At 45.9% G+C, this 25,681-nt stretch overlaps 12 protein-coding genes across 12 annotated transcripts; 8 read left to right on the top strand and 4 right to left on the bottom strand.

Annotated features, from left to right (window-relative positions):
• Nucleotides 1-1,661: 1,661 nt before the first annotated feature.
• On the top strand, nucleotides 1,662-2,181 carry N7469_009180 (uncharacterized protein; the record flags this gene model as incomplete). Its single annotated transcript, XM_056648098.1, has 3 exons — nucleotides 1,662-1,691; nucleotides 1,842-1,988; nucleotides 2,080-2,181. The coding sequence occupies 3 exons, from the start codon at nucleotides 1,662-1,664 to the stop codon at nucleotides 2,179-2,181; spliced, it is 279 nt and encodes a 92-aa protein (XP_056497863.1).
• Nucleotides 2,182-4,021: 1,840 nt separating this feature from the next.
• Nucleotides 4,022-5,704, top strand: N7469_009179 (MFS transporter; the record flags this gene model as incomplete). Its single annotated transcript, XM_056648097.1, has 3 exons — nucleotides 4,022-4,601; nucleotides 4,639-4,960; nucleotides 5,023-5,704. 3 exons carry the CDS (start codon nucleotides 4,022-4,024, stop codon nucleotides 5,702-5,704), a joined length of 1,584 nt encoding a protein of 527 aa, XP_056497862.1.
• Nucleotides 5,705-6,064: 360 nt separating this feature from the next.
• N7469_009178 (uncharacterized protein) lies at nucleotides 6,065-7,123 on the bottom strand (the record flags this gene model as incomplete). Its single annotated transcript, XM_056648096.1, has 1 exon — nucleotides 6,065-7,123. The coding sequence occupies one exon, from the start codon at nucleotides 7,121-7,123 to the stop codon at nucleotides 6,065-6,067; it is 1,059 nt and encodes a 352-aa protein (XP_056497861.1).
• Nucleotides 7,124-7,467: 344 nt separating this feature from the next.
• On the bottom strand, nucleotides 7,468-8,125 carry N7469_009177 (uncharacterized protein; the record flags this gene model as incomplete). Its single annotated transcript, XM_056648095.1, has 5 exons — nucleotides 7,468-7,591; nucleotides 7,643-7,668; nucleotides 7,742-7,855; nucleotides 7,909-7,934; nucleotides 8,002-8,125. 5 exons carry the CDS (start codon nucleotides 8,123-8,125, stop codon nucleotides 7,468-7,470), a joined length of 414 nt encoding a protein of 137 aa, XP_056497860.1.
• Nucleotides 8,126-8,382: 257 nt separating this feature from the next.
• pfa4 (putative palmitoyltransferase with autoacylation activity Pfa4) lies at nucleotides 8,383-9,921 on the bottom strand (the record flags this gene model as incomplete). The annotated part of the gene is made up of 5 exons (XM_056648094.1): nucleotides 8,383-8,792; nucleotides 8,849-8,927; nucleotides 8,985-9,284; nucleotides 9,344-9,515; nucleotides 9,587-9,921. The coding sequence occupies 5 exons, from the start codon at nucleotides 9,919-9,921 to the stop codon at nucleotides 8,383-8,385; spliced, it is 1,296 nt and encodes a 431-aa protein (XP_056497859.1).
• Nucleotides 9,922-10,222: 301 nt separating this feature from the next.
• On the top strand, nucleotides 10,223-12,997 carry N7469_009175 (putative DNA mismatch repair protein; the record flags this gene model as incomplete). The annotated part of the gene is made up of 3 exons (XM_056648093.1): nucleotides 10,223-10,629; nucleotides 10,689-11,080; nucleotides 11,130-12,997. 3 exons carry the CDS (start codon nucleotides 10,223-10,225, stop codon nucleotides 12,995-12,997), a joined length of 2,667 nt encoding a protein of 888 aa, XP_056497858.1.
• A 481-nt stretch (nucleotides 12,998-13,478) lies between these two features.
• Nucleotides 13,479-14,498, top strand: N7469_009174 (DUF1295 domain protein; the record flags this gene model as incomplete). The annotated part of the gene is made up of 2 exons (XM_056648092.1): nucleotides 13,479-14,104; nucleotides 14,168-14,498. 2 exons carry the CDS (start codon nucleotides 13,479-13,481, stop codon nucleotides 14,496-14,498), a joined length of 957 nt encoding a protein of 318 aa, XP_056497857.1.
• Nucleotides 14,499-14,557: 59 nt separating this feature from the next.
• N7469_009173 (D-isomer specific 2-hydroxyacid dehydrogenase family protein) lies at nucleotides 14,558-15,822 on the bottom strand (the record flags this gene model as incomplete). The annotated part of the gene is made up of 4 exons (XM_056648091.1): nucleotides 14,558-15,138; nucleotides 15,207-15,490; nucleotides 15,547-15,613; nucleotides 15,678-15,822. 4 exons carry the CDS (start codon nucleotides 15,820-15,822, stop codon nucleotides 14,558-14,560), a joined length of 1,077 nt encoding a protein of 358 aa, XP_056497856.1.
• Nucleotides 15,823-18,243: 2,421 nt separating this feature from the next.
• N7469_009172 (uncharacterized protein) lies at nucleotides 18,244-19,155 on the top strand (the record flags this gene model as incomplete). The annotated part of the gene is made up of 1 exon (XM_056648090.1): nucleotides 18,244-19,155. The coding sequence occupies one exon, from the start codon at nucleotides 18,244-18,246 to the stop codon at nucleotides 19,153-19,155; it is 912 nt and encodes a 303-aa protein (XP_056497855.1).
• Nucleotides 19,156-19,886: 731 nt separating this feature from the next.
• N7469_009171 (GNAT family N-acetyltransferase) lies at nucleotides 19,887-20,591 on the top strand (the record flags this gene model as incomplete). The annotated part of the gene is made up of 2 exons (XM_056648089.1): nucleotides 19,887-20,280; nucleotides 20,362-20,591. The coding sequence occupies 2 exons, from the start codon at nucleotides 19,887-19,889 to the stop codon at nucleotides 20,589-20,591; spliced, it is 624 nt and encodes a 207-aa protein (XP_056497854.1).
• Nucleotides 20,592-21,202: 611 nt separating this feature from the next.
• N7469_009170 (uncharacterized protein) lies at nucleotides 21,203-22,406 on the top strand (the record flags this gene model as incomplete). The annotated part of the gene is made up of 4 exons (XM_056648088.1): nucleotides 21,203-21,219; nucleotides 21,272-21,477; nucleotides 21,542-21,856; nucleotides 21,916-22,406. 4 exons carry the CDS (start codon nucleotides 21,203-21,205, stop codon nucleotides 22,404-22,406), a joined length of 1,029 nt encoding a protein of 342 aa, XP_056497853.1.
• A 1,264-nt stretch (nucleotides 22,407-23,670) lies between these two features.
• On the top strand, nucleotides 23,671-25,578 carry N7469_009169 (uncharacterized protein; the record flags this gene model as incomplete). Its single annotated transcript, XM_056648087.1, has 3 exons — nucleotides 23,671-23,883; nucleotides 24,075-24,377; nucleotides 24,448-25,578. 3 exons carry the CDS (start codon nucleotides 23,671-23,673, stop codon nucleotides 25,576-25,578), a joined length of 1,647 nt encoding a protein of 548 aa, XP_056497852.1.
• Between the last annotated feature and the right edge of the window lie 103 nt (nucleotides 25,579-25,681).

Below are 25,681 nucleotides of genomic sequence, written 5' to 3'. Positions count from 1 at the left end.
AATATGACCCTTTACTGCTGTACAATGGATGTATGTACATCACCATCTGCCCCTGAAAAGGGAAGAACTTTTTCTTTTCTCGCGTCGTAAGGCCCAAGCGTGCATTGATCGACGATATTATTACCAATGATAATTCCCTGTGCTGACAGTAGATGACCTGTGCTCGCGTGCCATCCCTCCGTATAACTCCGTACAAATACGACTTTTCATATCTTCATGAATCGTAGGGTATCAATCAGCAATCGGTACCATATGCTTTACTGAGTTTGAGTACTATTCCCACGGAAACATGCGCTCCTTTTTCTTCAATCACGAAAAAGATGACTTTCTGGGATTTTGAATCTCAAACAGCGCATTTGTTGACTCTAAGAGTATCCTTGGGGTTTCACAGTCAAAGACAAAAAGAAAAGATCAATGGAGTCTTTAATTTTCTGCTTCTTCTCTCAGCGATGCTCCAACAATTCAATATTTCGATATCTTGCTTGGTTGGTCTTTGGTCTAAACTCTATTCCATATCTCAGGATTCTGATCCCCGGAGTGTGTTCGTGTCGTGAGAGATTCTTTGGCCAGAACGAAACAAAAAATATACACACTTATCGTCCAATTCATTAGATTCGTCATACAAAGGTGTTCATAAGTTTGACCCAAAATCTTATAATTCGGCTTTTGAGCCGAACCCTAGTTCGAATCTTCCCCGCTCGTAAAGGTGCCCCTTGATCAGTTTTTGATACATTCAGTATTGCCATGTGCCGAAACGAACACGGCCCAAATGCAGCAGCAGGGAAATTCTCGTTGGTCAAGCGGCTAGCAATTGCCGAGGGAATTTTGCTTGCACAGTAATCGTCCGACTCAGGATTGCGCTCGTGCGAGACTTTGAATGTGAATGAGAAGAACATTGCCCTGGATAATGGGAGTACGCACAAGGGTAACTTTCGAACTTATCATCCAGCTCGTGTTCTATCTCGCACAGACCAATTCGTTTGTCTGGTACCCCTGGGAGAGTTACTAAAATTTGAGTGGGGGACTACCAAAATACTTGTTCCATCCGCGTTGGAAGAATCACGATCATTTCATGAATATTCAAATCTTTGATAATCAGTTTTTACCTCGACGATACTATGATGGATCTTTCGTATACTATTTAGTGGGTATGTAAGAAATGAGTAATATTAGCCTCGAGTTTGCAAATTCTACAACCTTGGAACTTTCTGGCACGAATATTTGAGAAAGTCGTCTGCGTACCTTCAAGCCCTTAGTTTATTCTTCAATTGGAGATGGTCCTAGTATAGAATATACACTACTACCGAGTAGAACCGTCAGAATTCAATATAAGCCTGGTGCTGTGACTATACATATAAATCGTCAATTTACTAAACTTACCTAATTTAGCAGATTAGCGTTCCTCCAAGACTTTCCAAGATATCCCCCAAACGACCATTTGATTTTTTAACAGAATGAGGCCCCAGTCTGTTTTCATCATTGAATTATTATTTCACTCCTCTTTCTTGAAAGTACTAACTAATAGCTTCATCTAAGTGTTCACACACACCCGAATGTCACGAGATTCTCGGAATGTTATCTTAGCTTAAATCAGCTGCCCCTCACCCAGTAACAACTCCCCCTCTCGCCTCGATCACATCGACCAAGATAGGCCTGAAAGCATGACTAGCAATATTGACGACGACCTGCTTGTATGCAACGCTTGCGGGACTCAGTTTGATACTGACGATCGCGCGGAGCTGAAGGAATGCTATATTTGCAACGTAATTTTTTCCTGGGTCGAGTGAAGATATGAAAAAGTTCCAAAGTAATAACCTGACTTTCATTATTCATTTATTCAGGACCCCCGTCAATTTGTTCCTTCCTCTGGCCAGGCATTTTCTACGCTGCGCACACTGAGGGAGAAATCTTATCGGAATGAATGGACGACCATCTACGAGAATCACCAGACTGGTAATCGTCTGTACAGCATTGTAACGAAACCGAAGGTGAGCCTGAGATTTCTCGAGTCGATAATACTGCCCAGACATCTTACTTCTCCGAATAAAAATTCATGATTCTAACTTTTGGATGCTATAGTTCGGTATTGGGCAACGTGCTTTTCTCCTTAGTACAGCACAAGGCAATATACTGTGGGACTTAATTGCTTTTATCGATTCGGATACGACAGGCAAGGTCTGAAAATAATCTGCGTTTGTCATGGTTGATCTGGGGCTAACTCATTTGAAGATTCAATCTCTCGGAGGCCTCGCAGGCATCGTCATTTCACATCCCCACTACTACACTACATACGTGACATGGGCTCGGCACTTCAAATGTCCTGTGTATGTCTCCGTCGAAGACATTTCATGGATGTCTCGTGATACTGTTTCCGATATAAACAGACACCTTATTCGTGAGAATCATGTCACCATCTTACCAGGCATAACGGCTATCAAATGTGGAGGGCATTTCCCTGGAAGTCTTGTGTTACACTGGACCGAGAATCAAGGAATACTGTTTATTGCTGATACGATAGTCACTGTTCCGGTAAGTTTTGTCTTCAAAGCGAGACAGAAAAGTATTATGAGCATTTTGGAGAGCCTTGTGACTAACAAAGTGTCCCAAAGTCCGGTCTCAACCCTTCCCCTCGGTATTCGTCTCAGAGTACATATACGTTTATGTGGTCTATACCAAATATGATTCCCATGTCGGTGGATGATATACACCAAATATGGACTCGCATTAAGCCCTACGATTTCAAACGGACGTTTGGGGCTTTTGAAGGGCTGGAGGTCTCACCAGCAACAATCATTTATGAGGATTCGAAATTTGAAGAGACAGGGTTGAAGCAGCGGTTGCTAGATAGTATGAAGATTGTAGCGAAGCAGCAGCTAGGGGGGGGTTGAAGGGCACGCCCTCTTTAAAGAAAGCGTATGACTAGATGTTGAATGATGTTGCTGCTTTTTAAGCTGATCTGAAATAAAATTATGCCATCGGATCCCGTAAGCAAATATTATAGGATCTACTACCCTGCTATCAAGCAATCACTATTGGACGTTACTACTTTGAACCTCGCCCGCGAGCCACTGAAAGATATCGGGAAGATTATGTAGCGATCGGAGAATATATGTCAAGAAATCCCTCTGCAAACTCCACTATCCCAATAGGTATTTGGACCTAGCCTGATCTGTGAAAAGATTACTCGTAATCTACGAGATTTTAGGGACGTGCGTGATAGACCTAATCACGACATCATTTGGGGTGAATTCTGCTGTCCTAACAAGCTACTAAATTCAAGCTCTAAAGAGGCCAATAAAGAGGATTACAAAGCTTCTCGCGGTCCATGCAATTGAGATTCGAACTTTGTGCATCCTCAATCTATATTTTCTCAGAGATTAAGTCACCCGTGATCATCAGTGCAGAAATTTGACAGCGCCCACCCCCCTTGATACCTTAAATTCACCAGAAGAGAGTGACAGATAGTAAGAGAACCTCGGCCGCTTCAGCCCTTACTGCATTTATTCGGCGATAATCCTTTATTAGTGACTAGGGGCGGGCCCAGAACCAGACTATTATAGATTTGTGGGTCGATTTATCGTTGGAACCTCGGCATCTACAAATCTTACAAGCCGTCAGATTTTGACATCAAGCCGAATTCGAAAATAGAGTTGCAATATCATGATATTCCAATCATAAATTTCCGGCGCCAGATATCAATTATTAGATTCTACGAATGTTTCTAAGTCTCTGCCTGAATCATGAGATTGCTTCTCGGCCAAATCCGTATAAACCCGCTTGAATCCCGATTAGATGCCGACCATCCTATTGGATGTGGATCAAGGCTGAGATCTCTACGGAGTATGGCCCCATCAAATCCTTTTTTTCTTAATGCTACGGGACTGTTTCTCCTCGGCGGGTCTTGTAAGAGATTTCTTTTTCTTTTAAAATGCAAATATCTCCTGAAATTCGTCCACTTGAAAGGTGGAGGGCGTTCATCACATTCAAGCCCAATTGAAAGCGTAAAGGATTGTTCGCAAATATGAGCAACGCTGCCGAAGAGGCTCCTCATACTACGAAAATTCCTTTCTGGAGATTAATTTTCGATCAAGGATGTATCACGGAGGAAATCGCAAACCACGAATATCCTGGGAAAGGAACTGATGAATACCCGTATGAAGTATCATGGCTCGACAATGATATCCGCGACCCGATGAATTTCAGCCCTGTGTTCAGGTGGGCTATTACATTGCTTGTTGGTATTGACACCTTCGCTATTGCATTGGTATCATCTGCATACTCGGGATCAATCAACGAAATCCTCCGCGAATTCCGCATTAGTGAAGAAGTTGGGATCCTGGGTATCTCCTTGTTTGTTGTCGGATTTGCCGTTGGCCCTCTCGTATGGGCTCCGATGAGTGAAATTTATGGTCGTCGGTATATCTTGATTGCCAGTGCTGTGACTTTGACGGCTTTTGCTGCAGGTACAGCAGGCTCGCAGAATATCTGGACATTGGTAATTCTTCGTTTCTTCGCCGGTGCGCTGGGCTCTGCGCCTTTTGCAGTCGCAGGTGGTGTTATCGCAGACTCCTTTTCTATCGTTACGCGTGGATTGGCAAGTGGTCTATTCTGCGCTGCTCCATTTTCTTGGTCCAACAGTTGGCCCTATTATCGGTGGCTTTGTTTCTCAATCTGTTGGTTGGCGGTGGGTTGAGGGAGTGGTAGCCATCTTTTCGGGTGTACTAGCCATCGCTCTGATCTTCTTGCTACCGGAGACATATGCACCGGTTTTGCTGCGAAAACGAGCAACTCGTCTTTCCAAAAGAACAGGCAAGGTCTATCGAAGCATGCTGGATGTTGAACAAGGGAAGAAGAGCGCCCGCGAAGTTTTCAAGGTTGCACTATCTCGTCCTTGGGTGCTGCTTTTCCGCGAGCCAATTGTGCTATTGCTATCAATTTATCTTTCGATTGTCTATGGAATGTGAGTATTCGATCTCATTTGCTTATTTTACCTATGTGAATTTGAACTAATTTCAAATCAAGTCTCTACCTCTTATTCGCTGCAATGCCGATCGTCTATCAAATTGAACGTGGCTGGAGCGAGGGTATTGGCGGATTATCATTCTTGGGTATACTTGTCGGCATTGTAATATCTGCGATTACAGTATTTCCGATCTATTTCAGCTACAAGAAACAGTCTCTCGCTACAACAGGGCGCCTCGCACCAGAAGCACGCCTACCTCCCGCATTTATTGGCGCCGTCGCTTTACCTGTCGGACTCTTTTGGTTTGCATGGACCAACTCGCCCAGTATCCATTGGATGGCTTCGATAGCCGCGGGTGTTCCAATCGGCTATGGAATGATTATGGTTTTCCTGCCCATCCTGAACTATCTAATTGATGCATACACGATCTTTGCAGCATCGGTTCTGGCAGCTAATGCCTCGTTGAGATCACTCTTTGGTGCCGCGTTTCCTCTGTTTACTACATACATGTATCAGAATCTAGGAATCCACTGGGCGACAACATTAATTGCATTCCTGGCACTCGCCTGTATGCCAATGCCTTTCATCTTCTACAAATATGGACCGGCGATTCGCAGTCGATGCCGTTACGCTGCAGAGTCGGATGCGTTTATGAACGTGTTGTATGAAAGGTCATCTCAAACACCAACAGTTGAGACAAAGAGCAACGGGGATGAGAATCCTAATATTGGGTCTGACTGATCTGTCTCTGTTGATTGTTCATCTTCTTGTTTTTCCTTGCTGCTTTTTGTCCAAAAATGTTTACAGCATATAGAATGCCCGTTAAAGCGTGGTAATGAATCGAATAGACTAGACAGAATACCTTAATATAACCAATATTGACTTTTCACTCACGGCAGTTTCTCGGAGAGACTGATCACAAAAAGCCTAGACACTATTTGTGGTCGATAGGGCTATATTTGTCAGGGACTAATCTTATCTGAAGCTGTCCATATATTTTTGTTAGGTATATTCCAGGACACCTATCCAATTTTAAACATTTAAGATTGCAATACTTCAGTATTGCAGAGGACACGTCTCAAGCAAATCTTCCGAATGAGGTCAACTCGCAATCACTGCATTCCTACCAGCGATCACTAGCATAAGTAGCATTAGATAGAGTGTCGCTCGTTTTTCCCATTCACCGAGGACCATGCACATCGATGTCGCCATGACAAGCTCATATATTCTCGTCCTCCGTATATCTGACTCTTGTCGCGACGCAGACCCTTCTTCGGCATTTTGAAGATAATCATTCATTTGTGAACCTCCAGATTGTTCAAGGAGATTTGAAATCATGTTATCGAACACCCACAACCGCCCGTATTTCTCGGGGTTGAACGCAGAAGAATAGAACGCAATAAAATATCGATTGCCCTTAGGATCTGTGGCAATAAGCTTTAAGTGATTCAGTGGTAAAAGGACTTTTGCAAACTTCTCGTCCACGGGTAAATCCCGCGTGCCCTTCCAGATGAAATTGATTCCTGCATATTGAAATTCGTATCTCCGAGGTCTGACAAACGGAAACGACCAAGATAATTTAATGGCTTCATCTGCGGATAACGGTTCGAATGCAGGGATGACTTTATGCCCTTCTTCTTCTCTCATTTTGCGTCTAGCGTTAATACGCTGGTGGTATGCTTTCCCACTCTCGCCCCAAACGCGCCAGGAACGCACTTTATACCCTTTCCAAGCACAACCATCGCCCTTGATACTGTTGTCCCTCCTGCTTCGATTCTCAAATGGGATCATCCCACGGGGATCGACGATTTCATTCAGGTTATCTTTAAATTGGACGTTCCAATGATCCCAAAACGGAGCGCTATAAATCAAACATATCGGCTCGCCGTCTTTGTCACTGCCTCTACGTAGAAGGCGAGGAGGGTTACTGAAGAGATGTTTTGGCTGGTGTAAGAAGTAGCTATTTGCTTCATTGGCTTGCCTTTGCGACGCTTCGTATACCTCGGCTTCTTCTCTATGCGATTGCCTTCGCTTGTTATATCCGAACTCCATTTTCTTGTTGATAAATGGCGTGATGGAGACGTTCTGTCCGGACCCGTGATAGACATGATATTCTGATAGACAATTTCGCATAGATAAGGCTTCTTCTAGCGTGGACATGATAATGTTTTGCGACCGATGAGAGTTGGGCACGATGAAATACCTGGAGTGGGGGTATGGTGGACTTTTAAGTGATAAGTACCACATTTGCACGTGATGATTAAGATGATCGACCTTAAGGAGACTTTTTCACCGTGTCATCCTACGGTCCATGAATTTACATAGCGCCTGTCGGGCATTTTACAGCTGCGGCTCATTACTGGTGGCTTGTAGGAGTCGATCTTCGGGCATATCGAATGGGCTCCCTTAAACCCGAAACCCCATTTTTAATTGATATTTGCATCATGAAGACCGTTTGGAAGAGCGAATGAAATTTAATTCAATTTAATATTGATTTTTCTCTTTCACAATAATAGATGTAGCTGCTTTTCCGCAAAAACCTCACCCCCCTTGGGCGCTACCGTAGGGAACAATGTCGCCTTCAAGAAGACTTTGCCAGGCGCCTTTGGAGTTCGAGTGAAGACAGCACTATAAATGTTTCAGCGATAGAGCTTGTAAATGCCCGATTCATTTACCTACCTTCCACAGTTGGAGCAGAAATGTCTCTGCTGCAGTTAGTCTCGCAGTGCTTCTAGGCATCCCGTCGGCCATATACCACAGTGGAAGAAACAGGCCTACCTGGATGACGTTGCCAGAGGCAGTATTGGGATCTTCATATATTTTCAATGTTTTTGATGCATCCTCTACAGTCATATCATCTTCCGGGATGAAGTAGTTAACTGAGAATGCTGTCTAGAGTGAGTTTCAAGGGTTGTAAAAGTAGAGATTTAGTATTGAAACCCTACCACCACCGCCTTTTCTGCAGTTATCACTACAAATTATGGTTAGCAAGCGTACACTGGAGTTATCAACAATATTTCCCGGGATGAATGACCCACCAATGGCAAACGATTGAGTTGGAGGGCTGTTCCGGAAGCGCGATGCTGATGCTTGCACAGTTGCAGGATCCACGGTAAGACATTTTGATAGGCCGGTGACAAATGGACCAAACACCGAGAGCATATAGAAAGGACCTTGGAAGTCGAGCAGGTATTTAATCAATTGGGGAGAACACCAAGTTTGAGTTGAAGAGGGGCTATTCGCGTTTCACTCCACTCGAAACCCTCGAAATACGCGGAATTGCTGGACGATTTCCGCGTCTCCCATGACATCATTTTGATCCACAGCGTGGATGGATAGGAATGAAGGAAAACATTGATATTCGTTGATTTGGGATAGAGGATAATATAAAGGGAAAATATATGCAGACAATATCTAAGTCACTGCCGTCCTCGCCGCTGTTCCATAAGTAACCCCAGGGGAACATCATCTTCGTCATAGAATTCAACATCCTCGTCTACACCAAAGTCTCGAAGACGCTCGCCTTCTGCGTTGCGCCATGATTCCTCTCCTTCGTCGGGATCATTGCTATAAACGGGTCCAGGTGGACGCTCTTCGTCACTTTCGTAGTTAGGCTCTTCTTGGAAGCGCTCATGGAAGCGTTTGCGCCTCTGGACCGTTGAATATGGTCTCGGTCGATCCATGTCAGCCGCCTGCCTACGATCAAAAGCCTCGACTTGGTCCCGAGCAGAAGCGTAAGAGATGGGGATATCAGGGTCATGCACAGGAAATGAGTCTTTTGGAATAGGTATACGATCCGGATCCGGTGGAGGCCATGTCACACTTGGGTCTGAGGCAGATGGTCAGATTTTTCCAAGAAATTGTTTACTTTCTGTTTCGGCATACCTTCAAATTCATTTGTCTCAAATGACCAGCCATTTCTGCGGTCCGGGGTCGAAGCGAATGGCCAAAACCAACTGAATATCTGCGAGATTGTGAGCCATATTGCTTGACATGCAGAAGGTAATAAACAAACACTCACGTTGATAGAGTCTCCCATGCTATGCACAATGTTGGAGAACAAGCCGATGTCGTAGGGATATTCCTGCTTTCGAATACGGATCTTGACTCCTCCAGGACCTTCGAGGAACCCTCCTAAGACTCTAGCTCGACGGACAAGGGTTTCATGCCTTTCGATCTCCCATGATTCGATCGTTGTCGTATTGAAAAGCATAGACCAGACTGTGCGAATAAGAAGAATGAATATCCCGAGCCAAGTCACGGTATTTGCGACGAGAAGAAGAAGTAAGTGAACAAGCTGCGGCACAGATGGTCCAAGATACTGTAAAACAATCAGTCACTGAATTTTCTCTTTCCATGGATCGAATCTGTCAAACTTACGCTGGGCATGTCTCGCTCGTGCCAAATGATAGACGCACGCTGCCACAAAAGAGTCTCCAAATAGCCCATTCCAACTACTGTGTAGAACAGGAAACGGAAGAAATGAGGGAAAGTGAAGTATGAGACGCAATTTGCAGTCCACGGGCAGTGGTGATCCATCCTCGGAATGCATCTGAGTAGAGTAAGTTATTGAATATGAAAAAGCTCCAGTGACTTCCTTAGTGCATCTTTGAACAGCCTTACCTTTTGCAAGTCTTACAATGATGAGCTCGAGGCGGCTTGTAGGCCTCACATCTACGACACCATCGCTGGCGACCAGTACTTTGATCTTTCTCCTGTTGAGAGTGGACCACGGACTTGCCCTTGGGATCAAGACGTCCAGGATCAACAAAACATGACCGGAAGTAGCAGACCCAAATGCACAAGGCAAGGACATTAATAGCCCAACCTTCGTCGAGCGTCAGTGGTGCAGCCTTGAAATTGTAGAAGAAATATTGCGAGGTATAGGCGAGAAAGCTGATCAACAAGCTGACAGCTGGAATCGCCAGTCGCGATATTTCGAAGTCTTCCGCCAACATTCCGATCCAACCTTCCAATCACCCTAGTTGGTATGACCCGACACAGAAGCAGTCGTCTTACGTCGTAAGAAGAAACGAGAAGTTGAAGGTGAAGTTGATCTTGTGGAAGTTGGACGTGTCGCGATCGCATGACTAAGCAGGCTTGACTCGGACGCCGCCAAAACATCCGCGAGACTTCACTTCTTCAGACCGACTCAGGTGAGTCAAAAAGCATTTTATATACGCAATTTGTGAACGACAGACTTTTTGTACGTTAAACAAAAGCTTCACAAACATGTGGAACTGATCCGGGATATCCAAAATGCCCATCGAGGCTCTCCCGCAGGCCACAGTCCGAGCCATCGGGTCATCCTCGGTGATATCAGATCCCTCCTCTGTAGTGAAAGAGCTTGTCGACAATGCACTGGATGCGTCTGCATCGTCTTTGGCGGTTGAACTGTCTACAAATACAATCGATGTGATTCAAGTGAAAGATAATGGTGTCGGCATCTCCGCCCACGACTTCTCTGGAGTGTGCCAGCACGCTTGTACCAGCAAAATCCAGACAATCGAAGATCTACAAAACATCGGGGGCTCCTCCTTTGGTTTTCGTGGAGAAGCCCTTGCAAGCTTAGCGCAGATGTCAGGTGGTATCACCATCACCACTCGAACTTCATCGGATGCGATAGGGTCGTGCATCAAGTATAACCGAGATGGGGAGATATCTCAGTACGTTTCATATAAGAATTCTGATAACCTGCATTTTATGGCTCTGACACTACTTGTAGAACCCAAAGAATAGCCCACCCAATAGGCACGACAATTCGCGTCACAGGCTTTCTCAAGCAGATCCCTGTCCGGAGGCAATCTGTGCTTAAAGGAGCTACAAAAACGTTGGCCAAGATCAAGAAGCTTCTACAATCATATGCGATTGCTCAGCCGTCTTGCCGCTTCTCGCTCAAGGTTCTCCAAGCGAAGAACGAAAATAACAATTGGATGTATGTCCCCGGGACAGAATCGATAAGCGACGCGGCAATCAAGGTTATTGGCAGAGACGTGTGTTCGAGCTGTCTTGTGAAAGATGTTTCATCCAAGCCGGGTGCACAACAAGAAGGTGAAGGAGCAAATTTGAGCTCCAGTGAATACCATCTGACTGCCATTCTTCCGAGGCCGGATGCAGGTATGCCGCCCTGACTTTGATGTTAAAGTATGGATATTGACCTCTCTAGACTTCTCCAAGATCAACAAGTCTGGACAGTTCATTAGTTTAGATGGGAGGCCTCTGTCCCCCGCCAGAGGAATTTCCCATGATATTGTGAAACTGTTCAAGAAATATCTCCGTTCCGTTGCCAACAATACTGACAATTCAATCACCATGACCGACCCATTCCTCTGCCTCAAGATTGGTTGTCCTCGCGGTGTGTATGATGTTAACATCGAGCCTGGCAAAGACGACGTCGTTTTCCAAGATCGAGAAATTATAATTTCCCTGGTCGAGAGAATTTTCCAGGAATGCTATGGTCAACTCCCGGCTGATACTAAGAAAAGTCCGACAAAAGGTAAAATAGCACCACCGAGTGCCGCCAGGATGGACGGGGGCTTTGGTATCCTCATCGCCAGGAAAGACACTGAGATTCCAGTACGTCAGAATCGCAGGAGCGTGACGAGAGAGCCCACCATCGATGAAATGACCTCCAAATCACTTTTTCAAGCTCTATCAGGGCGCACTACGGTTCATCGTCATCCAAATCATGATGTCGATACTCAGGCTCAAGGCAATGAGGAGAGTATCACTTATACAAATCCGAATTCCCGGTTCATCAACCCTTGGTCTATCACGAAAATGAATACGCCGCTACAGACTCCAGGGCACAATCGCGGAACCTTTAACTGGGAATCACTATCGCCGAGAATTCATCTCAGTAGTTCTGAATTTCGGCGTGCAGACTCTGTCTCGAGTAATCATCCCCAGTCTCCGCCTGAAACTCCGAATTTCAGAAATACAGAGGCCACTTCAGTATCTCCTATCAGTACACGACACACACCCCAGAGTCCTCGAAGTCCTGTTCTTTCAAACAGACTTACAGGGTCAAGCTGCAGGAGAGCGGCGAGGCAGAGAGACAGAGAACGCTATGGCAATGGATCTCTCGACACTTTGTTCCAACGCACGAATCAAATTACTATGGGACAAACGCCTCTAGACCAGCCGGCCACAATTGATGAGGTAGTTCCAAACCTATCCCAGCTAGCTAATGAACGCTTAAGCGCCGGGAATACTCACCAAGCAAATGCAGCTGCCATTCGCGCAGCTTCTGTAGAGAATACCACAGTGGAGTCTGACAATTCCGAAGCGCAATGTTTTCCACTCGGTGAAAACTCAACAGACGTTCCGCATGAAGGCTCTATGAATAGTGGGCGAGGCTATCCTGTCCTCGAGCATTGGGCCGCGAGCCTTAAGGAAGGGTTTGGTACCAATCGATCGTCTGGATTGGAATGGGCCATGGACTTTGAACGACGCAAGAAAGAGGCTAATCAGAAACGCCAACTGGACCTTGTTTCCAATCAATCATCAAATCAGCGCCCTGATTCTCAAGCTTCACAGGGTCCTCATCAAAATCGATTCCAGGCCGCCAAAGCCGCATTGGCTACCGATCAGCCTTTTGCTTCCGAATTAAAATCCAAACCAGGGCTTTCCCCGGATGATCCCAGGGCATATTTGATGATCCATCAGGATGAGATGTCATCTGAGAACCAGGATCGGGGTAGCTCGAAGTCTCGACGTCTTCATACGAGTCGAATGCCGTTTGAAAAGATTCCTGATGGCGATGATCTTCACAATATTTCTTTATCCTTGCCGGCCAATATATCCCCGGTTTTCAGGCTCTTCGAACTTATGACCTCGGACGACTCATATCTCAATGATGAGAAACAAGGAGGCTCCTTCGATCATCCCGACATGGACAATCATATCTCATTCTGGACACAGCGACTGCAATCCCTCATTGATCGCAAATACAAATCATCCAGTGAATTTTCCTCCTCTAATCAGCTGGATCTTGCTACTGCTCTTGCAAATCACTTACAGCATCGCCAATGATCATATTATAGCTTGTTTTGTACTCTATCAGTACTTCGACACCAGCACCACATACGATAATGATATTATACGAATACGATCTCTGAACTGCAGGCTGAGGAAATCAGCCTCCATTTCAATGTTAGATCATTGTATCAAATACAATCATAATAGATTATACACCATTTTATGAATTCCCTCCGTCTCTTCCCTTAACTATCCAATCATCTTCATTAGTAATATCGCGAAGCTCGAGCCATAGTTACTAACCGGACATCCCCTTGTTACATCAGTCTGACCTCAATCCCACAACGATCGCATATTCCAACGCAAGCTTAAATTCTCATCAACCATGAACAATTCTTCAAAGACATAACACTGAAGTCCGCAATATCTCGGGGTGCCAGATATCATGGCAGCTCATCCATCCAATTCCGCGATGTATAGCAACCTTCCGCGTCCTCCGAAAAGCGCATTTCATGCCGCGGGGCCCAATTTCAAAATGACATCAGGAGATCTGGGAATTCTCAAGTCGACTTTACTTCCTTCATTCGGTCTTTACTCAGGACTTTCCTTGGCCACATATATCGCAGCACAGCGTACTGATCGTGTCGAATTGAAGGATTGGCTCTGGCCATCCGGCCAGGTGATCAATGCATGGTGGACTGCCATCGGCCGACCGATGTACGAGACAAAAATCTCATTCTCCGATGCATGGACCGGTCTCACCTGGACTGAAAAGGTTCTCCTTGGATGTGTGACAGCCTGGGGGTGTAGACTATTTGCCCGAATCGCGAGTCGCTCTTTGAAGCGCGGTAAAGATGATGCGCGCTACGATGCTTGTAAGAAAGAGCCTGGATTCTGGAAGACTGCCTTCTTCAAGATATTTCTTCCTGAGGCTGCGGTCTTAAGTTTTATTTCTTTGCCTTTTACTATCCCGTTTGCAATGGGCGATACGACATTATCACTTGCCACGAACACAATCAGTTCTATCCGTGCATTTGGAACTGCCGTGTTCGCTGCTGGGTTTGGAATGGAAGTTATGGCTGATACACAGATTGAGCTTCATCGTCAAGAACGATCTGATCTATGTCGACATGGAGTATGGGGATTGGTCCGGCATCCGAAGTACGTGCTTAATATGAGGTACCACGGTATATGCTAAGATTAGGCATGCTAACGAAATACTAGTTACCTGGGTGACACACTTGTCCATATCTCTTTTGCAATTCTCAATTTATCGGACTCTTTCAACCCTATCATTTTCATTGGCCCCTTGGCAAACTATCTCTTCCTTCGTTATATAGGTGGGGATAAACAGACTGAAGCCAGCCAAGAAGAACGTTACCGAACTGAAGACCCTCACAAACACAAACAACTTCAGGAGTGGCGCACCGATAGCAATAGTTTCTGGCCTTCTTTCCAGGATCTTGCCAACCCCTGGGCTGTGGCCGTTGCTGGTTGTGGTGTTATAGGAGTAGTTCTGGAGGAATGGATGCGTTCTGCTTTCAACATGTTGTAAAATTGATTCTATTGGATTTCAGGCTTCTCTCTAGTTCAATATATTTCCAAATTCCGCTCTCAATAGCCTTTGCCTCCGTAGGCATTAATCAACGGCTCTCCTCTGGCCAATCTACCTAGGTTGATCCTCAGGATATCAAGGGAACGGGGTAGATATTCTCTGCCGATTCCACTTAAATGAGGACTTATCTGCACATTCGGAGTATCCCAAAGAGGATGATCTTCCGGGAGCGGTTCGGGGTCTGTAACGTCCAATGCTGCGCCACTGAGATGTCCAGCATTCAAAGCTTCTATCAATGCGTCTTGATCCAGTACCTTGCCACGAGAGATATTCGTGATGTAAGGCTTAGCAGCTTTGCTTGTACTGCTAGCTGAAAGTAGAGCGAATTCCTCGGCGCCGAGAAACTTGGTAGTCTGCGGAGTCAGAGGTAAAGAAATGACGAGATGGTCCAATCCCAATGAAAGGAAAGAATGGAGAGATTCCTGGTCTAGACCATGGTGCCACGAGACTGGGATGGAGCCATCCGCGTCCCCTGTTCCTGGGACGATATAGCCATTGTCCCTCTTGGATTCGGGAGTCTTGCGAGGCGAAGCTGTATATGCATAAACTGACATGCCTAGTGCTTGAGAGACACGACCAACTGCGAAAATCGTTAGCAGCATGTACCATATAAAAGCCGGAGAAAAGGTTTTCATGGTTAATTCATACTCTGCCGTCCAATACTTCCGTACCCCAAGATTCCAACCTTTTTGCCGGCCTGGTCATGGTTGCCCCTGAGATATTGGTCTTTGTCGTCCCATCGGTGAGCCTTTTGAGCCTCATAAATCTGGAAATGCTTTCGCGATGCAATGATCCAATTCATAATGGTCCACTCTGCAATTGGCGGGCCATGGATACCAGAACTGCTTGTAATAGCAATCTTGCCCTCTTTCAGGATAGGATTATTGATTAGGTGATCCAGGCCAGCAGAGAAACTATGGATTATTTTCAAACTGTCCAAAGTAGCTTTAGTATATCGGAGTCCTTGGAATATATGAGCTCTTCTTACTTCTGTGCATCTTCAGGCTTTGGCAAATGCGAGAACGTTGCCAAAATGGTTGCCTTACGATACAGTTCTGGGAATTGCAATGTCAGTACCCTTCCCATAATATTTTCTCGCCTTTACTAGTCTTCACTGACCGGGAGGCGTCACTTCGCCTGGCTTGGGCTGGTAAATCGTGAGTTCTTGATCGGCGAACGTCTCTCGAATCGAGTCCTCCACTTCTGGTGATAAGGACCCGTAAATTACGAGCACTCGCTCCCTCGGAACTCCTACTGATCCCATTATGCGGTAACAAAAGTATTGAAAACGCTCGTTGTCGAAGTTCGAACGGTGAATGAGTGTATTGCAGAGGAAGATATCTGCCGAGGGTTGGAAATTTGCTGTCAAAGATAAGGCGTAGGGCGCTGATTTCCCCACATCAACCGGGAAGACAAAAGACCGAGGCATTTTTAGTGGCTGATGATGAGCGATGAAGAAGCTATTCTCGCGACGACACTCGATGGCGATAGAAAATGTTGCGATGACTTCATATTGAATGTCTTCGTGGGATTTGATAGGATTTAGCAACCATCCACTAGTAATACGTTCGAAGGAATCCTCCGCTGCTATGACATTAATATCCGACTCAACTCATATGTACCTCTATAGGTACAAAGATGAGTCTCAGAGTTTTTAGGTGCTCATATTCGCATCCATGAAGTTACTCAGTAGTGCACAGTGGATGTTGATAATGTGTTATGCATTGGCAACTCCACCGGCGATCAGCATTCTGCATGTCTACGAGTATATCTACCGAAGGCAATGTTCTTTCTGTAGAGGTATGTAACTTCGTTCAGAGTCGGAGACTGCGAGTAAACAGATCATGGGAAAGTCAGTGCCAACACAGTTTGTATGGAAATATGAAACAGTTCGAGCATACTCACAACGGTAAGATTCTTGAAAGAATAGAAGGGAGTCATACAACACACTATCCGATCAGCTTCTTCACGTTCAGCCAAGATTGCCGATCTCCTAGGAATATGTAATAAGGACTTCATTCGGTCTCGAGGATCAAGTGTATTTAAGGGCTGAAAATGTCGAGAAGCAAGAAAGTGTACGTACATTTTCGTGCTGAGTTGAGTAGCTAAGCCCTGGCTAGAAAGGGATCAACGGGGTCTGGACGCAGAGAAATCAGCTAGCCTTAACCCATTTGTTCAGTGAACTCGGTGAAGACGGTTTGGGATCGCGTCGTGGGTATCTCGCATGACCAAAATACTCTTTGCTGTTTCAGAACGAGTTCTATGTACCTATGTACTCGGTCATCCCGGTTTATGATAAAACAACTTTCCAGCGATAATCATCAGGACAAGTTTAATTCGACCCATCTATTCCAAGTCAATTCAGCGCAGCTCGCCACCGAACGCCTTAATTAATGAACGAGGCTTCGCGCGATCTTGCAACCAATCAACGTCAGCGACTGGCATGGATGAAGCACACGGACTGACTCAACAAAGACCGGGGCTGCCGTGACTCGGAAGCAAATGCCGATTTATCTCCATCGCATTCTTCAGGGGCAGATCCACCTTTGACTTTCCGTGTCAACAAACAAGTATTCAAAACATTGGACTCTGTTGTTTCTCGACTTTGTAATGATTTCAAGTATCGTGAGGATTATCCTCTTTTCATCTCATATCAACCCTACATCAATAAAAGCTGACCGGTCGATCTAGATCGCCGAGCCACACCAATCGTGCAGACGCACTGATCTCTTTTACGGGAACAGGTGAGAGTAAATCGGCACTTCATGCCATCACGCTGGATCATGTATTTGTGATTGTGAGGTGGAGCTGCCATCCCGTGCAGAGCAACTCCACCTTGGAGCAATCCATCCACTCAATCTTGAGGCATCTGCAGAACGCCAATCTCAATCATCTCACTGGGTCAAAGGGCTTCCTCGCCTATCATGCACGCGAGGTCGCCGAAACTACATTCGGAGCATGAAAGTTGAGCGATGATCTCCATGTGTCGTCCCCCATTCGGAGATTTCTAGCACTTGAACTAGACCCCTCGCAAGACAGTGCTATCGATCGACATGTTGTGAGAACTCTGGGAAATCCCATCGCGATCCTAGCTTATGATTCCCCCATTCCCGCAAACCTTTCCCCACCGTTCTTGACTGCTTCGCGAATACGCTCCGTGCGACCCCCCACTCGATTCTACGCCAACTCGACGCCACGACTATCTTGAGCCCCTTTCAGGGACATTGCTATTCGACTTGTGTATTTATTAACTTCAGCCCGCGTGCGCGGAACAGCCGTCAACAACCCGCTCCCTGAAAGCTACCAGTCCTGTCACGATTCAGATTGGATCCTCAGCATCCACCGGCTGCTAAACCCTGCATGTTTCGCCCACCTGTATTGCCTATTTCAGTAGTAAATGACGGTCATCATGACTCGAGGAGTGGTGAAAATGTTCTTAGCCTTGGTCTAACAGTCCGACCCTAAGCTACACTAAGCTTGCTGTCATCTGCACATGCATGGGTACGACGAAAAAGAAGAAAATGATGAAAAAAGCAAAGAAAAAACAAGGGAAAGTTATCCCGAATGGTCTTCCGGATGTTGATCCCATTGCTACAAATGCAGACTTTCCCCCTCGTCTGTCGCAACGCGTCTTCTTCCTACTTTTCCCCTTCATCATCTGCTTGTCTCAAGGCCCTATCGTACCATGGCCGCCCAAGCGAATCCCAGATCGAACAGCCTATTAAGGCGGGTAATCACTGCTGCCCTTGATCGTGAGGAGAATTCTTATCCTCCAATGGCAGCTCACCTGGCTGCCACACGAGGGCAATCAATTGGGAATAGTATTCCTGATCTAGAACAGGGACAGGCCAAACGTCAAACCATCTCACACAATGACCCCGAAAACCTTATCCCGCCAAATGATAAGCTCATGATCTTCAGAGCTTTGACTGGTATTGATAGTGTTCCTGCTCTGACGACTGGTGGCCATCTGCTTCGAAGCGCGCCTAACGTCGGTATCTATACCCGTGTCATCAGAAATGAAACCAAAGCTGCTCGAGCTTATCGCATTTTCAATTTCCTCATCAACACATGCCTGGGCATTCAAATTGTTGTCGCTGCTGCAATTACCGCTGTCGGCGCAGCTAGTGGTCCCCATTCTGCTATCACTGCATTCGGTGCAATCAATACCATCATGGCCGGTATTCTCACGTATCTTCGAGGTTCGGGTCTTCCTGATCGTCTGAAGGGCTACCAGAACAAGTGGAAGAATATTCGAGAATACATTGAACAACGAGAACGTGAATTCTGTTTAGTGGGCTGCACCCTTGATGTACAAGAAGAAGTCTTCATCGTCGAAAGTCTGTACCAGGGTCTCAAGTCTGAGATGGAAACCACAAAGAGCAGTGGCGAGACCAAATCATCACAACCAGATGATCCTCGGATTCGACGATCTCTCCTACCTAGCTCGAACGATCTCAGTGGTCAAAGAAATGCGACAACACCCGCTACTCGTGCTGAGGCGATGAGCCCGCACCGACGGTCATCTTTTGACGAACATGAGCGTGAGCCCGTGAGCCCAATCACTGTTCCCACTCCTATTCTGGAGAAAACTTGATTCAAGCGGTAAATCTCTTCCGGGGGTATACCTTAATATGAACCAGCCGAACGATCTCTCAAGGTTTTTGGGCCCCTCGAGTCACGCATGCATCGCAAGCTCAATGCGTCAAATTAGATATCGGACTTCATTGTGGTGCCAATTTTAATCGTTCAAATTGGTCATCTATTGGGATGAGGGATATTCACGACCGTTCTAATATTCACATACTAGTAGAGGGGCGACAGATTTTAATGTCTTGCTTTATACCATCGGGGTGCGTACATATGGCGGCGTTGATACCAGTTACTACCATGATAAACTATGATCCCATGATCATTAATGTCACTTAATGTTTAAAATGTGAAAAGAATCTCGAAGACTATCGTTTCATGCAGGTTTAGATATAGCTAGCAAACCCAACCAAGACTAATTGGAGCATAGATCGCCAAAGCCCAATTTTCAATCATAATGGATCTCATTTAGATAGTCCAAAAACCAAGTGCAGTCCGGTATTCACATCATCCACAGAATACACACTCTCTTCAAGATGGTCGTGCTGAATGCTTGATTTCCTCATGGAGCATCACTCAACTAAACCGGAATCCATGAAGACCCACTGCGAACTGATGGCGCAAATCACAGTCCGCAACCACCCACAACCCAATTTTTTTTTAAGATCTCTGTGTTAATCAAGCATAGCCAAGAACATCAACTAAACTATCCAGAACCATCCAAGAATACCTTCAAGAATGGCCTTCGAAGTACAAGAAGCTTCATTAGGCGATTCAGCCAAGATCACAGACACATTCCTTGCCGCCTTCTCGGATGACTTCAACAAGACCATGTTTCCTCCTACACCGGAAGTGCGCGCGTTCCTTGAGAACAGCTTTCTCGAAATAATCCCAGAGAACAAGCATCAGTTTCTGTTAAAAGTAACCGACCCAGCAAACCCCAACGTGGTCGCCGCCTTTGCAAAATGGATACACCATGCAGGTTCTCCTGCAGCTGCAGACGCCAGTCAGGATCGACATCTGGATCCTGCACCAAAGTGGCCCACCGATAGCAATGCGGATCTATGCGATTTATTTTTCGGAACGATGGAAAAGCATCATAAAGAACTGATGGGTAATCGACCTCATTATTGTACGCCTCCCGCAACAATTCAGAATGCATGACGATGCCCCTTGCGGAAGAAGTACCTGAACTGACTTAGCCATTGTCCAGATCTCGAAATTTTAGGTGTACACCCTTCTTATCAGGGCCGGGGATTGGCTTCCAAGTTGTTGAAGTGGGGGCTTTCACGCGCAGATGAAGATGGTATTGAAGTTTATCTGTCTAGTTCTCCAGATGGCAAACCTCTCTATGACAAGAATGGGTTTGAACAAACTAAATACCCTTTCTCGCCTTGGCCTGGATACAAGCAAGTCAATATGATCCGGCCTGTTCAAAAATAAGATGGTCTTTGCGGGGATATTGATGTTGTAATGCATTATCAGGAGTTGTGAAGTTTAGATCAAGATGTTATAGTAAAAAAAAAAAATATGCTAGACCTGTTTATCGTGGCAATGGATCTTGAATTTACCTCGAATGGCAGTTTTGAGCTTGAAGGTAGTAGAATCACTGTTGTCTCTCGTCGAATGTGGAATATTGTTCATAGTCAGTGCACCATATTCTCGAGAATCAAGAGCCGATATTCAATTGCCGTCAAATTAAAATGATCTTGGAGTTCTCAACAGGATAAATTCTTGAATCTTCTACTTTGCCTCCTCTTCAATCCAATGATTCCCCACGAACTGCTTACAAATTGTCTCGAATGGGTTCCACCAGCAGCGCGGGGGGGGAGTGGCATTTCATGAGGTTCATCAACTACCGACATTTTGTCTTTTCTATATTCACTTATTGATCCTCAAGATTCTCCATTTCGTGTCATCCCAATTGAACCCGAAATCATTCTGTCTAGCAGTGCGATAATCCTCTACAACGTGCAAATAGAGTACAATCGCACCCTCTGACGTCAACCATCAACTACCTAGACAAGAAACCAACAAACGCGAAAACACACAAAATGACCAAAATCTTCCTGTGGGTTCTCCATATAATTTGCAACCCTATATATCATCTAATGTCACAGCAGGACCGGTGCAACGGGCTACATTGGCGGTGACGCCTTAGCCACCATTGTCGCACAACATCCCGAGATCACATTTTCTGCTCTCGTACGCGATGCTGCGAAAGGAGAGCAAGTCAAAGCCCAATATCCAAATATTCGGATTGTTCTAGGTAGCCTTGACGACTCAGATATACTAGAACGTGAGAGCGCAGCAGCAGATATTGTCTTGCGTGAGTAGATCTCCAACACAGACCACGATCGTCATTGCTAGACGAAACTGATACAAGATACTAGACACTGCCGATGCGTCTGATCATGTGGGCGCCGCAAAGGCAATTGCAGCGGGTTTGGTCGCGGGTCACTCGAAAGAAAAGCCGGGATACTGGTTGCATACCGGTGGAACGGGGATTCTCACTTTCGCGGATAGCGACAAGAACGAATATGGTAATAAGAGTGAGAAGGTCTACAATGACTGGGAGGGGGTAGATGAGTTGCTCAATTTGCCCGACCATGCCTTTCATCGTAATGTCGACCAGCTCGTGCTAGAAGCCGGTGCAAAGCATGCGGATGTGCTCAAAGTGGCTCTAGTCTGCCCGCCAACGATCTATGGTATACCCTAGTCCATTTAAATGACTTCATGAAAAGGTGTTTACTAAGCTCATTAACAGGTAAAGGAAGAGGTCCCGTCTCGGGACGTGGACGACAGGTCTATGAGTTAGCGAAGGTGACGCTTCGATTGAAGAAAGGACCGATCATTGGAGCTGGCCAATCTATCTGGAACAACGTGCACGTCCATGATTTAAGTGATGTATATGCATTACTCGTAGACGCTGCAATTGCAGGCCGGACGGATCCAGGACTTTGGGGCGCCGATGCCTACTATCTTACCGAGAATGGAGAGCATGTCTGGGGCGAACTAGCTCAATCTACAGCAGAGGCAGCTGCCAATCTCGGACTTATCCCTGAGGGAAAGGCTGAATCGATTGACCTTGAAAGTGCGAAGCAGTATGCAGGGTTTGAGTCGCTGAGTTGGGGTCTGAATTCTCGTGGGAGAGCTCTTCGTGCACGTAAGATTCTGGGATGGCAACCATCTCGTCCTAGTCTGCTCGAAGAGTTGCCGGGGGTAGTTCGGAGTGAGTGGCAGCGTTTGCAGAAGTAAGCGATGGACAGTGTAGTAAGAATAGACGTGGTTGGTCAATATTCATGATTCTGTGCCATGACATGTCACTCTATTGATCATTACTAGTAAACTAGAAAACACCGTTCGCCTTGCCAAAGCATGCCTGGTCTATATATCGTCAAGTGCTACTTGGTAGTTTTTTTATTACAAGCAGCAAGATAATTTTTGGTAATTTATTTCCATGAAATGCGGTATGAACTGGTTTGAATACGTCCATCCCCACGGCCTTAAACCTAGGTACTCCCGTCGTGATACAACCTATGGACCACCGATCCCCGTTATTTAATAATATCTCCCCAATACAACCAGTGTTCCATTCCATCGCAATATAACGTGGAAAGATCAAAATGAGACAGAAGATAAAACTCTCCTACTATTCCAGCACAGCGGTAAATGTCCGCGGACAATAGCTGTAGATCCGCGGAGTCCATCAAATAACTGACTCCGCTCCGTACCAGAAATCAATTAGCCCCAATCAGTGTAGACCGATGTATGATTCGAGTACAAATTCAGCCTCATCTGCTTGATCTAATCAACGAGGAGATGAAAAATCCCGACTCCGCGGACCTTCAACATCTAACAGGCTCCCGTATTCCTAAACACGAGTAACTGAGTTATTCCAATCCTGCCACGCGCCTAATCGCAATCGAACTGCTCGTAAAATGCGGCTAACCGACGCAACGCATGATCAGAATATGGGCCGACGCAAGAGATATTGAACCGATCCCGGGCTGAGTGGCGCATCCGTCAGTCGGACTGGAATTGGCCCGACTTGGCGATTCTTTCCGAAACAAGCCATCTTGACTCCATTTTTTCTCGTTTCTCGATGATATTGATGCGTAGACTTGCGAGGTGGGCCGTCTTGATACGAGAATGAAGTTAATTAAGCATTTCAATCTCTCGCCGATATGACTATAATGGCTGTGGCCGTACGCCGGGGTAACTATGTTTTCATGTTTGCTCCTGGACCCGCATGGCCGTTGTATTTCAGAAATTGTCTTTATATCTCACTCTGCCACGCGGTCCTGAGTTTTCCAAGTAGACTAGTATCATATAATTACACTGCAGGAAGCGACATTTGTCACCGTCTACCCAGGGGAAATTAATTGTTGCTTTGTTCGAGTCAATCATCTCGACATAGTATACTGTATCGGCATTCGTCATTCATTGCCTCAAGTTTACATTCATGCTTGCGAGTGCTAGTCTCTGCTAGTATACCTTGCTCCTCGTTGGTTTATCCATTATGGTCTCAGAGCCACCTTACTCAAGTTCTGGGAAAACAGAATCACCATCCCATGCGCTGACTCTCCATCGGCACCCATCAGTTGCAAGTGATGAGACACGCACAGAAGAGAAATTTGCTCTTGGTCGTAGGGGCATATTGGTGGTCTTCACACTCTGCGTCCTAACCTTAATGGCCGCACTGGATGGAACTTCTATCTCTGTAGCACTGCCGGTAAGCACATTCCCTGTATTATCAATAATGACACGAAAAATGCTAAGGCCTCGAAGATCATGGCAGAGGACCTCAATGGCACGGCTATCGAAGCTTTCTGGGCGGGTACCTCATTCTTACTATGTTCAACAGGTACAGTAAGATAGACAGCGCATCATGAGCATAAGCTAATAAAAGCCGCAGTATTCCAGCCCAGCTTCGCTTCTTTTTCAAACATCTTTGGTCGTCGTCCAGCGGTATTGGCAGCAGTTCTATTCTTCTGCGTTGGCGCCATTGTTTCGGCAGTAGCGAATAATTTCATGCAAATGCTGGTCGGTCGATCTATCCAAGGCGTGGGAGGAGGTGGTATCATCGCGCTATCAGAGGTTATAATTACAGACCTGGTTCCCCTGCGCTATCGTGGACAGTATTTCGGGATATTCAGTGCGATGTGGAGTATCGGGTCTGTGACAGGCCCTATTCTTGGAGGAGGATTCGCACAGAATGTTACTTGGGTAAGTAGACTCAGGTCATTCGCAAGATTTCCGGAGTATATCATGTTCAATCTAGCTAACAACCTGCTAGCGTTGGATATTCTATATCAATTTTCCGTTCATCGGTGTTGGAACTATATTCGTCATACTTTTCTTAACACTCCGACTCGCACCAAGCTCCCTTTCCGAAAAGCTACGACGAATTGATTACGGTGGTACTATTCTCTTCGTTGGAAGCCTGTCATCTTTCTTGATACCGTTGACATGGGGCGGTGTTTCCTACGCATGGGACTCCTGGCGAACCCTCGTTCCTCTGCTTATCGGCGTATCAGGACTCATTGCATTCATGTTCTACGAGTATCATTGGGCTTCTGAGCCTATCATTCCCCCAGAGATTTTTGTCAATCGCACTGCAAGTGTTTCATTCTTGGGCAGTGTTCTTCAAGGCTTGGTAATGTGGTGTACTCTTTACTATCTTCCCCTCTATTACGAGGCAGTAAGAGAGTACTCCCCCATCCTATCTGGTGTGGCTTTATTTCCACAAACATTCACAGTTGCCCCTTGTGCCATTGTCATTGGCATACTAATCACGTACACTGGAAAGTACCGCTGGGCAGTTTGGATGGGCTGGGTCTTGTCCACCATTGGATTAGGTCTTATGTGCATCATCAAAAGAGATACCAGTGTACCTGGCTGGATCTTTCTCAATATTGTCGGGGGCCTAGGCTTGGGCGCTTTATTCCCCTCTCTCGGATATGCGGTCCAGGCATCTGCAGATCCTCGAAATCTCTCTATCGCTGTCGCTATGTTCAGTTTCTTCCGTGCGTTAGGACAAGCTATCGGTGTGGCTGTTGGTGGAGTTGTCTTCCAGAACCGCATGCATGACAGTCTGTTGAAGTACCCTGCTTTAGCTCCCATGGCTAGTGCATACAGCAAAGATGCAGCTGGTCTCGTTCAAGTGATCAAAGCCATGCCAGATGGCATTGACAAAATCAATCTCAAAGACGCATACACTGATAGTCTGCGCATTGTATGGGTTGTCTGTTGCGCAATTTCCGCCATCGCCTTGGTATTCAGTCTACTTACTCAGGATTACGATCTTGACCGTGCACTTGAAACAGAACAGGGACTGGGGAAAAATAAAGCAGTCTTGGTGACAGATAAAGATTTGGAATTGAATGCTGACAGGGTCATCAATCAGGGAGCGCCAATGGCATGGTGAACATCAGCTATGGAAACTTGGTCATCCCTTTTGCAATGATTAACGAGACACGGATCTAGAATTTAATCGTACATCAGCTCTCTTCTCCAATCAAACAAGAACA

Source organism: Penicillium citrinum, assembly GCF_028827155.1.
Source record: "Penicillium citrinum strain IBT 23319 chromosome Unknown utg000008l:1.0-2707905.0:1.0-2709502.0, whole genome shotgun sequence".
Lineage (NCBI taxonomy): Eukaryota > Fungi > Ascomycota > Eurotiomycetes > Eurotiales > Aspergillaceae > Penicillium > Penicillium citrinum.
This window is presented reverse-complemented; position numbering and strand designations above follow the sequence as displayed.